This window comes from Seriola lalandi, unplaced genomic scaffold (genome assembly GCF_002814215.2).
Source record: "Seriola lalandi dorsalis isolate HSWRI2012SDOR001 ecotype SW California unplaced genomic scaffold, Sedor1 jcf7180002054677, whole genome shotgun sequence".
In the NCBI taxonomy this organism is placed as follows: domain Eukaryota; kingdom Metazoa; phylum Chordata; class Actinopteri; order Carangiformes; family Carangidae; genus Seriola; species Seriola lalandi.
In genome coordinates, this window is record NW_019525230.1 from 430,354 (window position 1) to 444,382 (window position 14,029).

At 45.8% G+C, this 14,029-nt stretch overlaps 2 protein-coding genes across 2 annotated transcripts in view; both read right to left on the bottom strand.

Annotated features, from left to right (window-relative positions):
• mmp14b (matrix metallopeptidase 14b (membrane-inserted)) overlaps positions 1 to 3,019 on the bottom strand; it is an 11,941-nt gene extending 8,922 nt beyond the window's left edge. The window contains exon 1 of the mRNA XM_023421890.2: positions 2,374 to 3,019. Within this exon, the coding sequence (XP_023277658.1) occupies positions 2,374 to 2,472 (99 nt within the window). The 5' untranslated portion in view covers positions 2,473 to 3,019. The remainder of the gene's footprint in view (positions 1 to 2,373) is intronic.
• Positions 3,020 to 3,977: 958 nt separating this feature from the next.
• sall2 (spalt-like transcription factor 2) lies at positions 3,978 to 13,647 on the bottom strand. Its single transcript, XM_023421921.2, has 4 exons — positions 13,213 to 13,647; positions 11,399 to 11,545; positions 5,668 to 9,515; positions 3,978 to 5,388 (listed from the first exon to the last, which is right to left on the bottom strand). The coding sequence occupies exons 2-4, from the start codon at positions 11,472 to 11,474 to the stop codon at positions 5,089 to 5,091; spliced, it is 4,224 nt and encodes a 1,407-aa protein (XP_023277689.1). The 5' UTR covers positions 11,475 to 11,545; positions 13,213 to 13,647; the 3' UTR covers positions 3,978 to 5,088.
• Positions 13,648 to 14,029: the final 382 nt, after the last annotated feature.

Sequence of the window (14,029 nt, forward strand, 5' to 3'; positions counted from 1 at the left end):
CAGTTTCTCTTTTGAAGACATTACACATGCTGATGCTGCTGATGATATAAAATGTTTTATGTATATATATATATATATATATATATATATATATATATATATGACTCAACCTATTTACAACGTCTCAAATAACTCGTAACTCAGCTCCACGGTTCAGTTTCTACATTCAATTCACAGTTTTTAACTGTTACGCTCTGGAACAACCTTCTTTATTCTTAGGCTTCTCGCATTGGCCCTTTTGTTGATATAAAAAATGGGTCAGACTTTGTTTAAAGTGCTACATCTGCACAACATGTTCAGTCTCATTTATGTTCTCCAGTGAAGCCTAGAAGCTGCGTAGCTTGCTCCATTAAATATTTTGAACTTGTACTGGACTTGGAACAAAGAGGAGTCAGGGCATTGCGAATTCAAGTGACGCCATGACGTTTGTTATTATAACATGAATTATGTTTATGTGGTTTCTTGCTCAAAAATCTACTTTTTAGTTGGACTTTGCCACAACTATGGGTCACAGCAGGAGATTAAAAATACTGTTTATTGTTGAAAAACGTGCACTTTGTGTTACGTTATTCTCTAAGGATTAAATGATTATTGATTATTAACACTTAAAATTGTTGATTAAAGACATTCCTTGAAATCTGCTTACCTAGAAGCTACTGGTTTAGCTAACAGCCACTAGCTGGATTTACTGTAATGAAGTGGCTCTAACATACAGAATGTATTTTAACGTTTTAATTTATAGATAAAAATTTAAAAAGTATTTCTTAATTACTCTTTGGCCTGTTGTGCTGTGGTGTTACTAATTACTGATGTAAACAGACCTTTAACAGCACCAGAACATATTGATTGACATATATAACTGTCAGGTTGTGTTAGTTTGTGTAATAACATTTAAATGTCCTGTGTTTTGACTTATGTCGGTGAGACGACTCTTCTGTTTACATTTTACAGATTGGGCTTTTAATTTGACGGTCTAATGTAGGTCAGCGGAGTTAGCTCAGCTTTCTTCCATTGGCACAGCTGGAAATATAATTCCATAGTGATGATTAGAGACGTTTGGCGCCACTGTGTGATCTCACGAAATCATTTAGGTCTCTCGACTCACACACACACACACACACACACACACACACACACACACACACACACACACACACACAGGGTGTTTACTAATGATGCTGAAGGAAACAGGTGTGTAGGGGTATCATAACAAAGTCACTTCCTGCGACATTAATGCAGAACTTCCTGACCCTGTAGTGACTGTGGGGATGGAGGATTGCTGATGCTGCAGATAGAAAAGATCAGAATGTAACCAAAAAGAAAAAAGGAAAACATGAAAGTACAGAAAAGAGCAGATCAGAGCAAAAAATAAAAAAAGAAGAAATCTAAGCTAAATCCTCTTTTATATTTAACACTACTTAGTCCTGGTGCTTCATCTTAGTGGGTTATCGAAAGTCTTTAATGTACAGAACTAGAGTTCAAACTGTGGCGAGTGTTTTTCCACAGCTGCCCGTGGCTGAGATGCTGCAGAACCTCTCAGATTGTAAAACCCACCTCGCCCGAGTCCGCTGAGCCATAACTCAGGACAGATGTCAACAATTACATCTCCCCATCCCTCTGAATATATCTGTACCCACAACTCTCAACCCCCCTCCACCTCCAGTCCCACAAAAATTGCCTCTGTCTCTGTCTCTGCCCCGACCACAATACAAGCTCATGCATTTCTCCTCATTTGCGTTTTCTCTTGCTCCCCTTCTGCTTTTGCCCGCTCAGCATTTCTCAGTGTTTTCATGAGCGCTATCATCATTATGGGCTGCTTCCTCTAACCCAGGGTCAAATCCCTTCCCATGTTCCTGTGCCAACACCAGACAAATGTAGAAAATGATTCTCCGTCCCGGATGCACAGTTTTAACTTATGGTGTACTGGTTTCGTTCAAGGTAAAACAAAACATAAGTACATCATTATGGGCAGGATCATGAAATACTAAATCTTCTGTCGAATTAGAGAATCTTTTATTCAAATTAGTAACAGGAAAGATCATTCATATGGATACAAAGAATATATCTCAGTTACTGATAAATTAACTATTCTATATCTCCTTAACTCTTATCCTACAGCTTTCTTACATTGTCCTTTATTTTGCTTTATTCCTCAAGTCTGGATTTATTTATCTTACTTTATTCCTCAAGTCTGGATTTATTTATCTTTATTCCTTTATTCAGGGTTTATTTATCTGGCTTTTACTCCTCTGTTCTGCATTTATTTATCTGGCTTTATCTTTATTCCTATAGATTTATTTAGCTGTCCTGTGTTCATAAAATCTTGGTTTATTTTGTCTGTCTTTAACCCAGTATTCTGGATTTATCCCTCACCTCTGGATTGACTTGTCGCTCTGTCTCTCCCTGTGCGCTCAGCTCCCACACCACCGCCAGCAGCAGCAGTAGGACAAGCGATTTCAGCTCCAGTGCCATCACTTGACTCTCCAAAAAACAGTAAAAAAAAAAAAAAAAAACGGGCAGATCTCCTCGTTACACTTCTCGCAGTCTTCCCCTCGCTATTTGTCAAAACATTATCTGTGAAAACTTATCCCATAAACGAAAGTCCTTGGCGCAACCGAGACCGACTTGGCGCAAAGCGCAAAAAGTTTTCCCGCAGATGTGCAGCAGTGAGTCTCTGCAGCTTATTACTTGTTACTTAAACCACGATAGGTATTTGTCCGGTCTGTGCATTCTTCTCGCGCTTTGGTGAATTTTAATTTTAAGTTATCGGACGTTGCTGGAAGCAGGAAGTCAGAGAGGGGGGCTCTGGAGCTGCAGGCTGTGCGTACTTAATGTCCAAATTCGGCTCGCGCTTTGCTCCAGATGTTGCAGCCGACTTTGTTTTCATGAAGCAGTCTTAACTCCTCGCTGTCCTCTCTCTGTCCTATCCTCCAGTCGGCTTATTTTGATCCCCTCTCCTCTTCCCTTCTCTCTCCCCGCTGCAGACGTGGTAGTTTGATACTCCCCGGAGACCTTTAGCTGGAAAGTAGAGGGTTGTAAACCTCCCCCTCCTAAATCAGCCCGCCCCTCTGACATGGAGGGCTGGAATCAACTTGGTGACCTTGGCATTAGACTTGGCACGGTTACCCCTTGTCCTTAGGCGATGATTAAATGCCTTAATGCTCCCTAAAATGCATGAAGATGTTAGTATTTACAGAGAAGAGAGAGCAAACACTGCGCTCAAAGACAAACTCCTCGACAGATTATGTAGCTAAAACGATTTTGGACTCACATTTGAAGTTTCTATAGGAATATTTTTAAGATGTGGTAATTTTTTAGGATTTATCAGTACAGTTAGGGTTAAGGAAAAAAGGGGAATTGCGCCCTCTAATGCACACATTGTGCATACATTTAAATAGTCACAAATCACAGGAGGCATACAAACTTCATCCATGCCTAAGACTGGCTCTGTCTTTGCTGCTTCCTGCTCTCTTTAAGAGTAGAAACTTTGTTCTGTTTATAGTGTTGGTTTGGTTTCAGATCGCAGCTGTAGACCGCCACGTGCATATGTCTAATCACTTCGTGTCATTTGTTCATGGTAATTCACATCACATAGACATCTGCTTGTGGGCAAGATGCCTAACAGCTCTATGTGCACACGTGCACGCAGGACACAGGTTTACACACACAGAGTAAAATTTTAAAAGTCTTTTAAAACTCACAAACATTTCCTGTAACCTACCTTATGTGCACACGTTCTGCAGCTCAGCTGTTGTGCTGGCCACGGCTGAGGAAAGACAGCTGGCTTCCTCCACTCCCCTCGTCCTCTTGGTTGATGCCACACAAAAGAGGAGAGTTTCGATTGTCTTGGGAGGGATCGATGACATCTGCATGTTTGGGATCAAGGCAATTGGGAGCAAATGCAGCTGCCTGCAGGCATGCATGCTGCGTTCATGGAAAACCACCAGTTAATTGTCTTAAACGAGACAGAGCAAGACTTTCTTTCCAAATTGTTTTTTAATACGGATATATTGAATGTACAGCTTACAACAAACAGACATAGACTTCTGATATATATAGTAACTTAAAAGTTTTAGTAACTTTAGTAATTGAAAATAGTGTTACAGATAATACGTTTGGACCAAACAACAATCATAATATTCACAAAGCCGAAGGTCAAAGGTCACACAAAAGACCATGTCCTCACTGGGTTCACAAACACTGCAGTTGTGCTTCTGGTTTGACAGGACAATATAGTGGAAAGTAAACCACAATGACATGAGCAAGTAGTTTATCTGAATCACAGGATGGGGGACAAAAGACGTACTATTCCCCACAGAAAAACATTTATATTGTTGGCCTGGTTTGCCCCTTCAAAGCGCAATTTAGTTTTGCTTAGTTAATTTCTTCTCTCTGTAACTGAAGGAAAGAATCCGCTAGATGTGAACCGAACCTAGGTCGTAGCATTTGCAAAGAAATTTTCTTTTGGTTAGCTTGAGCCTCCTTTGGTGCCATTTGGATCAGATTTAGTGCATGGCACAACACATGAGTACGGAGATGTTCACATGATGACATAAAATTATTTAAAACTATTCTTTCAGTATACCTTGTGGTGACTCATTAATAAGCATCAGAATTGTTCAAATGCAGTAAACGTTTCCCAGCTGGGCCTGGTGGTAAGTTCAAACAATTACTGTGAATTATTTGGCCCATGTCTGGTATGAAACACTAATACAACAGGAAAACTCTTTCTTCATATCCAAACATAGATTAGATTAGACTGTGCTTCAAACTATTAAGGACTTCAGCCAGACAAAGGTAGTGTCACTTTTTTTTTTTTTAACAAATCCAGCCATGACTAGACTCACTTTGTTACTTGTTGAATATTTTTATCTGTATTTGTACAATAGCTGTCTCTTTTTTTTAACACAAGACCAAGCTGATTGACTCACAACTTTCACATACAAACATAATTACTCTATCAAACTGACGGGCTACTTGAAATGTGTTAAGGAAGCAGTACTACGCAAAAGTCCAAACAGCTTCACCAAAAGGTAAACATTGATTGAAAACACTAAAACATCATCCAGCCAATCACGTGGACTTGAGTTACGACCCTTCACTGGACTCTTCCCCGGCTTCGGAAACTCTCGGATCCGTCTGAGATCGGACGGGTGACTTTGCCGACTCATTCTCTCCATGGGGTCCAGAAGGCGGGTCGTCGTTTGGCTCGTTACTGGTGTTCAGGAAGGCTTGGTACTGGTTCCAGAAGCCCGCTGAGCTCCTGGTGGCAGGAATGTTCAAGGAAGTCATAGATGTGGAAGAAGGAAGCTGGTCAGCAGAGGAACGGCTACTCCGGGCTGGCGGACGTGATGTTTTGGTTACTATGCCATGGTGCTTCATGTGGCCCTGAGGATTAAAAGTATTTTATTCATCATCCAGATCATAATAAGATAAAGGGTCGGAAAGGTATAACTATAACTACAGGACTAATATTTCAACACAGTCTGAGTCTTCTTCATGTTTCATGATGAAAATACTCATTATGTTGAAATATTAGTCCTGAATTCCAAGATATAGTGCTGTACTAAAACTGCTAAATACTGTTTCAATAATAACTCTGCCAACATATCCATACATCTTATCAATAGAAATAATTTCTTATACCATGTGATTTCTTTGCCTCACCTTCAGTCCACTGCGGCTCGCGTACTCTTTTCCACACTCAGCACAGCAATAGGTTTTCTTCTCGGGACGAGACAACGGAGATGGCAGGGTTGGGGCAAGGCTGATGGGGACAGAAGCCTCCAGTGCTTCACTTGGAGCTAGTCCGCTAATCTTAACGCCTTCCACCCGGTCTTCCCTCCGGTAGGAACCAAAATGAAAGCTCTGACGTGTCTCCCTTACAAAAGTGGTAGTTTTCTGTGATGCACCACCTACTTCAGCACCAGTAGTGTCTGCCGTCTCCAAATTGGACGTCATTTTGGGATCGTCTTCAGGCACAGTTGCTGGGTCTTCCTTTGGTGTTGCTGGTGGAGGAGACAGATCTTTGTCTTCTTCCATGGGTTCTGGTGATTGGGGCCTTGGGGAGAGTGAGTCTGATTCCATGGTTGTCGTTTCATTAACATTAGGAACATCTTGACTCAAGGTGGGGTTAGAGGAGGTACTGGGACAGGCGTAAACAAAGGGGGCAACGAGGGCAGGTGTGCTTTGTAAGTCCTCCAGGTTTGAGCCGGAGCCAAGGAAGGCATCAGAGGAGGTAGATGCTTCATCCTCGCCACAGTCCACTACCATAGCTTTAGGTGACATTGTGGTTTTGGTAACAGTGGAAGAAATTGGTGATGGGGTGGATTTAAGAAGGTGGACTTCAGCACTGACTTGTTCAACCTGGCTGTCTTCGCCGACCGGGGAACCTTCATCTGTCTGCTGGGAGGCTGGCAAGGGGGCACTGAGGCAAAGGACAGGAGGGTCTGCACTGCCTGGTGGTGGAGTTTGTGTGGTGGGATTCATGAAGGGGTCAGGACTAAGGTCAGAGGGGGGGATTGGGTCTGGGCTGCAGGATGCAGACTTGCTGGGATTTTTGGTTAAATCAACCGATTTCATACTGCTAGAAACAGGGGCCGAGCCAGCTGCTGGAGTTTGAAATTGTGAGCTTGGGGCGGGGCTCTTGGAGTGACCAGCTCCAGGAGGTGTTTTACTAGAGACAATATTTGGGTCAGAGGACTGAGATTGAGATTGTGACAAAGGTTTAGCATCAGATTCGGCGGACAACGCATGTGCAGAGTCCTCTGTGCCATCTGGGGGTAACTGTCCGCCGAGGTGCATTCGGATGTGGTGCTGGAGCACAAGGGCATTAGTGAACTTACGCTGGCACAGCGGGCAAGAGTTCTGGACACGTGCATTTGGTGGTCGGGCATGATGGGTGGCCAGATGTGACCGCAGGCTGCCTTTGGTCGAGAAGGACCGTCCACATATCTTACATGGAAAAGGGCGTTCTCCAAGGTGTGTCGCCTGGTGCAGACGCAGCGCTCTGGGACAGCTCAGTACCCGTAGACACACCCCACATTGATTGGTTGCCAGGTTAGCAGCTGGACCTGTGATATTCAGTGATGGTAGCATGCCTCCCGCCATGGCACCTGCTCCATTGGTGCTCATGCCCAGGGCAGCAACCATCTCATGGGTGAAGTTTGAAACAGAAGTGGTAAGAGTAGAAGATGGTGGGGATGCCATGACATAGGTGCTAGAAGTGCTGGCATTTGTGAAACGACTGTTGGCTGAACTTGCTGAAGAGGTAGTGGTACCGCTAGATAACATCTCCAGCATGGAGGCGGAAGTAGAGGAAGACGTCCATGAAGAAGAGGAGCTGGGAGGAGCCTTATCTAGCTTCTCCACCAGCCTCTGAAGCTTGGAGGTTTCAGATGTAGGAGTGGAGGAAGCCAGGGAGGATGGAGTGGTGGTGGATGGACCTGGGACTTTGGGAAAGGAAGAGAATGGGAAGGAGAGCTGAGAATGGCTGGAAGAAGCAAGTTGGAGAGAGCCCGCACTGGAGGGTAGCGGGGTGCGTAGCAAGCCCAAGGCTGGATGGTTGTACAGGGATGAGTGTGCAGCAGGCGTAGAGGAAGAAGAGGAGACAGATGGGAAAAGGAACTTAGGCAGGTGAGCTAGCTGGGAGTAAGCTGCAGGAGAAAGCATTGGGGCATGAGGGGGAGTGTTCTCATCAAAGTGCTGCTGCTTGGCACCCTTGAATAATCCTGTGATGGTGGAGGACGAAGACAAAGAAGGGTTCGAGAGGAGGGAGGAAGCCAGAGAGGAGGTGGAGGCTGAAGAGGAGGAGGAAGAGTGGGATGAGCCAGAGGCGATAGAGACCGCAGCGGCTACAGCTGCGGCCCTATTCAGCTGCAGGAGGGAGTGGGAAATCAATGCCAGATCCACAGTGGGGGGCAGGGGTAAGGTGGAAGGGGCAGATCCTCCGGAGGCCCCCAGAGAAAAGCTAGTACCGGTGCCGCTGACCTCCAAATTATCTCCACACGTTTCATCGTCAGGCCTGCTTTTTCGCTTCTTCTGAATCATATTCACGCCACTACCACTGCTACCACTGCTCATGGTCTGTCCCATATCTGATCCCCCGCTGACCCCTAACGCTACCCCAAACAAAGAAGGTGGCAGGAGTGAGAGTGACAGCTCCGGGTTTTGCTCACGATGGCGTAGGAAGTGCACCTTGAGGTTGCCTCGTGTGGTGAAGCGGCTGAGGCACACTGGACACTGGTAGGGTCGTTCCCCCGTGTGAGAGCGCAGGTGTATCTGCAGGGCGGAGTCACTGCTGAACATCTTTCCGCAAAAGCGGCAGGCATGCTGGAGGCGGCCAGCATTGGCGGAGCCGGGTAAAGGGGAAGAGTCTCCTCCTCCAGAGACAGACTGCAGAGCATGCTGGGAGTTTGGTACAATAGATACTGATGTGGAGAGAGATGAATTTAGGAAGGACAGGCCACTGTGTCCACTAACTGAAGTGGTGTTTGGAGACTTCTCATGAAGATAGCGGTTGGGAAGAGCTAAAGACAGGGCTAGCGGATAGTTGGAGGAAGCCATGGAGATGGTAGCAGAGGAAGAGGTGGAGGGAGCTGAGGATTGAGAGCTCATCCCCAGATAACCATGAGCCCCTGAAGTCCCTCCTGTCCCTTCTGTCTGGGGCTTGTGGGGCTGCAGGATTTGAGATGAGGAATTGCTCGCCTTTGTTGGTTTGTTGGCTGCCTGAGAGGGGAGCAGGGAGGAGAAACATGCCAGGAGAGGAGCTACAGAAGTGGAAGGCTGAGGTGGAGTTGGCTGGGTAGTTGGGCTGGCTGCCCTCTTGCTGCCTTCCAAGCAGAGCTGAGGCAAGGAAGGGAGGAGTTGCTGGGAGGGTGCCTCTATTGTATAGGAGGCTCCACCAAGGCGTAGCACCTGTCTACAGATCTCCTCCGTTATCTGCATCTGGTGGATCTGCCTTTGCTGCAGCACCCGCAGCTCCTCCAGGATCAGAGCGATGCTCAGCTGGGCTCTAGACGGCGCGGCTGAGGCAGATGTCACTCCTGGGCTTGGGGTGGGAGTAACGGGGCTCGGGGGGCCCTCGGGCACGCGGCTGGGGCTTCCGGGGTGTGGTGGAGGACATAGGGAGGCGGAGGAGGAGGAGGAGGAGGAAGATGTGGTGGTGGTGGCTGACAGCCCCAACTTGGGAGAGGCCATGTGTGCACTTCGGGACGGGTGGACGAGGGCACCTGCAGAGGACGTCGGACTGCGGCCAGACAGTTGGAGCTCAGGCGGATGTTGAGGGCAGTCAGGTGAGAGGGAGGGCTGCGGGTCTTTGAGGGGCTGGTGGGAGGGCTGGCTCGGTGAACTAGATAACGCTGGACCCTCAGTGGGTAGAGAGGGGGCCTGAGACCCCTTGAAAGATGAACGGAGAGCAAGGAGCAGCTGGGAGCTTTGAGAAGAAGAAGATGGACAACACAAGGGAGAATCCTGGATAAATGGAACGGACTGCGACTTCACTGCCGAGAGTTCGTCTAGAGAAATTAAAAAGGAGAAAATCTAAATGTAATTTCATAATTATTTACAGTGACGGGAAAAAAAATCAAGGTTTACATAATTGTTCAAATCTTTTTTCCATCAACAACTTTAATTAATAACCTACGTTTCACTTAATAACCACTAACAAAAACTAGCGGTGAGTAGTAAAGGATGTAATTTGGCGACTTCATGCTGTCGAGGAAATGGAAGCATTCAGGTGACTTTTAACCTCTGGGTTGAATTTCCTCAACCTTATCATTCTCCACTGCTTTCTTTTCCCCTTTGTCCTGTCTATCCTCATCAACTGTGGCCTCCTCACCACTGTCGCCACACACAAACACACACACACACACAAACACACACACAGAGATGCATGAAGGCACACATGCTTGAGCACACACACACACACACACACACACACACACACACACACACACACACACACAGACAGATTCCACTGGTCTGCAAAAATATACTGCTTACCCATAAAGGAGCCTACCTTGTTTCCAGGGCAACATGCACAAGACAATGGACTTTACCTCACCCCTCACCCAACCCACCCAAATAAAAGAGAAGCCACATCCACACACTAAGACACTCTTCCATCCTTGCCTCCCTCTCTTCCTTTCTTCCTCCATTCAATCTGTCTTTCTTTCATCTCCTGAGGCGCCCATCCCCCCACTAAACCAACGAGGTGCTAAACGTTAAGGCCTGGTTGGGTACTGGACACTGTACTGGGAGCCTGATTGGCTGGCAGACCTGACCTTACACACTCTGGGGTCACATTCCTGATATGGTTTAGGGCCAGGCAGAGGAAGAGAGGTGGCGTGCAAAGAAAACAAACAGCCCTGCAGACAGACATGATGACTGGCAGACCATCACCAAGCTAACTTAACTCAGGAAAGCAGAGAGGGACAGAAGTGAAAGCACATGCACACAGTATAGCTGTCAATGCACAACACGCAGCCGCAAAAAAAAAAAAGAAAAGAAAAGGGGAGGGGGGCGAAAACATTGTACGCACAAGATCGAGATCGCTCATGCACATACGGAACTTACAGCTGCTACAGTTTTATGACACACGGTGGGGATTATTCCTGTAACTGGAGTGGACGGACAGACACAAACACACACACAGTCACATACACACTTCTTCGTGGGTATGTTCATGCTTCAGTGCCCGGCAACAAAGCTGAAAGGGGACAATGGGGTCTAATGCTGTTGCGGTTAGAACACCTTATTCAGTGCCTCAAAGTTTCCTTTAAGTTCACCTCCTCATGCTCATCCTTTTGCTAAGACCAAACTTTTTTTTTTTTTTAATCACTATGTGTACTTGTTCCCACAGATATTTTGTGAGTGGGTTTACTGTATATACCCACGTTCTGGGTGGTCTGTCTCTTTGAACCTGGCAGTGAGGAGGAGTGAAGACAGTTGGGTTTTATGGGGCAAAGAAAGCTGCTAATGGCTGCAACCACGGAGAATGAATTAAAGACTTTGCAGGTCAGTAATTCCAACAGGCCTTAGTTTCTGAGCATTCACCTAAATATAGCCTCCCATTTAAATACAAATTAAACTTAACTGTTTAATGATTCTGGTAAGAGTTCATTCAAACAATGACACATTTTAAAAACAAGTAGTAAGTAAAAATTAAGTCAAAATTTCTGTTCAAATTCAAAAACTACAATTTCCCACATGAGGTTTTTACAAATTAACAATAGTGCAAAAGGTTAAAGCATCAGTTTAAGTCCTGTGTTTGTTCAGTAGAGTAAATATAACATAAAATAAGATGGACAAGTCACTTTAAAGTTTAAACTTTCCACCCAGTGTGAGTCCCATCCTACTGCATAACCAGTACTCTTTTAATACATAGTCTAATTCTCACCATGCTCAAGTATCCGACAGGCACCGGGGGTCAGGCTCATAAGCTGCTGGGGTCGTTTCTGTTTCCGACGGGACATGCTTCTGCAGGACGGGACCGACGCAGGGGCGCATTGGCCAACACACAAGTTTTATTCTGTCTCCCTGCACACTGCAAAAAGTAGGTATCTAAAATTACTTCACGAGGAAAAAAATAAAGAAAAACTTCAGTATCAGCTCCAAAAATGTGAAACTGGATTCTCCGTGTGGATTAGTCTCAATAAAGTGGGTCCATGTTGGTGGCATTGTGGTGCAGAGAAAAGAAAAAGAGAACTAAAGTGCCAAAGAGGCATGTGTGACAGTTTCTCTCAACAAGTTTCCCTTTTCTCAAAACTCACCGTTGGCCCTCCTTCTCTTCTTCACACACACACACACACACACACACACACACACACACACACACACACACACACACACACACACACAGCTCACTTGTTCATCCACTACTTTGCATTCAAATGGCGAGTGAACACCCCTTCTTTTGAGCCAAGAGTCCACTGCCTCTCTTCAGTAAACCCTCATACACTGACGCTCAATTTCATCACATAATGGCCTTTTTTTTCCCCACGAGCTTTCGATCGCTGATACGAATCTGTATAAAACATAATACTCACTGATCTCTGTCTGTCTGTGCGTAACAGAGGGAAACTGTGCGCACAGGTGGGCGCAAAAGCCAAAGCTCGGGTTGAATGACTTCTGTTAAACATATTGTCACAGGCCACCATCTCGCACATGCACACACACCTACACGAGTCTATTCAAGGTGTGTGTTATGTGTGGGGTTTTTGACGATGCTCCCGCCGCCTCTAAAACAGGCTCCTGTGTGAGCTCAGTAAACAGAGCGACCGAAAACGAGGTGGAATTTGCAACAATGGCGTTGAGGGGGCACAGCTGAGTGAACATCACCCTCTCAGAGCCTCTCCAACACATAAGGCCACTGACTGGAGGCACAATGCTCCCTTTTCACTCTCATCCCGACTGCTTACCACGTGGAGAGAGGTAGTGAAAGAAAGACACAGTGAGGAGAAAAATCATTTTTCACCCGGGCCCTGTGACACCCCCTCGAACACCTCTCCACCTCCTCTCCGGCTCTGGAGCTTGGACAGAATAAGAAAAATGCACGAACACAAAATCCGAATCATTTTCTGAAACCAGGTGACGATTTGAGTCTGAATTATTTAAAATAGGCCTTCCATTGTTGGGCAGTGGAAATCCAATTAGTTTAATATAACAGACAGTTTAACACACGGACTCATGTAATTTCTGTGGTGGGCCTATGGACACTTGTCTTTCCAAAACCAAGCTGTGATTTCCGAACAATATGCAAGGATTAAAAAATAAAATCATTAGGCTATAAACATGCGTGCGATTGCGTCATCAATCATATTTTATCGAAGACACAGAAGTGCGAACTCGAATAGTTATCAAATAGTCACAACAGAGAATATCATTGTTTGTTTGTTTTTAAAACCAGAACTCTATTGTGCCAACAACGCATTCGTATTTTTCGTGCCATCTTGCCAATATGATCGCGTGTCCGACGGCCGGACGTTTATTTCGCCGATGTTTGGAAACAAGCGCAAAATACGGCGGTGGGATGCGCGTCCCCGCTACTGTACGGCGACCTGTTGCACGCCACGCGCGCTCCCACATCATAACAAGTTATGATTCATAAAATATTATGACTTCTCCGAAAAATACAGTCCCGGATGTGCATTTCCCCCACAGGCCGCTCGTCGCCGACACAACCCCGTTAAATATAACACAAAAACAACTTACCATGTTTGAAACGATGATTTTTTTGGAAGCGATAGCCTATTGTATAATGACAAGGGGGTGGAAAAAAAGCTCAGGAGCTTATGTTGGGTAAGATCGGCTCCGTCTCTCAGCCGGGACACTGGCGCAGCATTTCCCTATTCACTCCCAGGGATGCGCAGTCGGACAGCCGCATTTTTTTCAATTATTTATCTCCGTCGCAAAAACGCGTTTCTTTCTCTTTATGACAAAGGGTTATTATGGCTGAATGTATTTACTCATAGTCCAGTGGCAGCGGGAGCAGCAGGGGCGGTGCAGATAGCATGTACCCGCTACAGGGGGAGGATTATTTTTCTTGGCCGTGCGTGCTGCTCTTCCTCCTCTCTTTGTATTTGTCGGGGCCTGCTCCTGTCCGGCCTGTCTGCGCTCTCTGCGGTACTGTCTGTCTGTCTGTCTGTCTGTCTGTCTGCCTGGTTAGCTGGCTAGCTGTCTGTCTCCCTGTCGGTTATAATTAATGGCCCTCGCCGCCAGACGGTCCTCTGGGAAACAGTGACCACAGTTACCTCTACATTGGCTCTCAGTGTGCATCTCACATAGGAGAGCAGGCCCGGGAACACACACCTCTAATGCCGGGCTGAATCAGTCTGACGGGGGATTAAGATTTGCACAAGTGTGGATGATTGTGGTGAATGTGTAAACCCATTGTTATTAATAAAAAAAAAAATCATAACTCATATTTTCATATTTTAATAAATAAAATAAAAAAATTGGACACTCAATCCAGATGGTGTCCACACTCAAAAGCAGGTACTTCACACCTGTTCACAATCATTTTGGCGAT

What these genes read in the sequence shown, in the direction of transcription:
- sall2 (XM_023421921.2), bottom strand. Translation starts at nt 11,474, where the DNA reads ATGTCCCGTCGGAAACAGAAACGACCCCAGCAGCTTATGAGCCTGACC. An exon ending in CTGTCGGATACTTGAGCATG is followed by an intron (nt 9,516 to 11,398) that starts GTGAGAATTAGA and finishes TAATTTCTCTAG; the next exon opens with ACGAACTCTCGGCAGTGAAG. An exon ending in CGAGCCGCAGTGGACTGAAG is followed by an intron (nt 5,389 to 5,667) that starts GTGAGGCAAAGA and finishes TTTAATCCTCAG; the next exon opens with GGCCACATGAAGCACCATGG.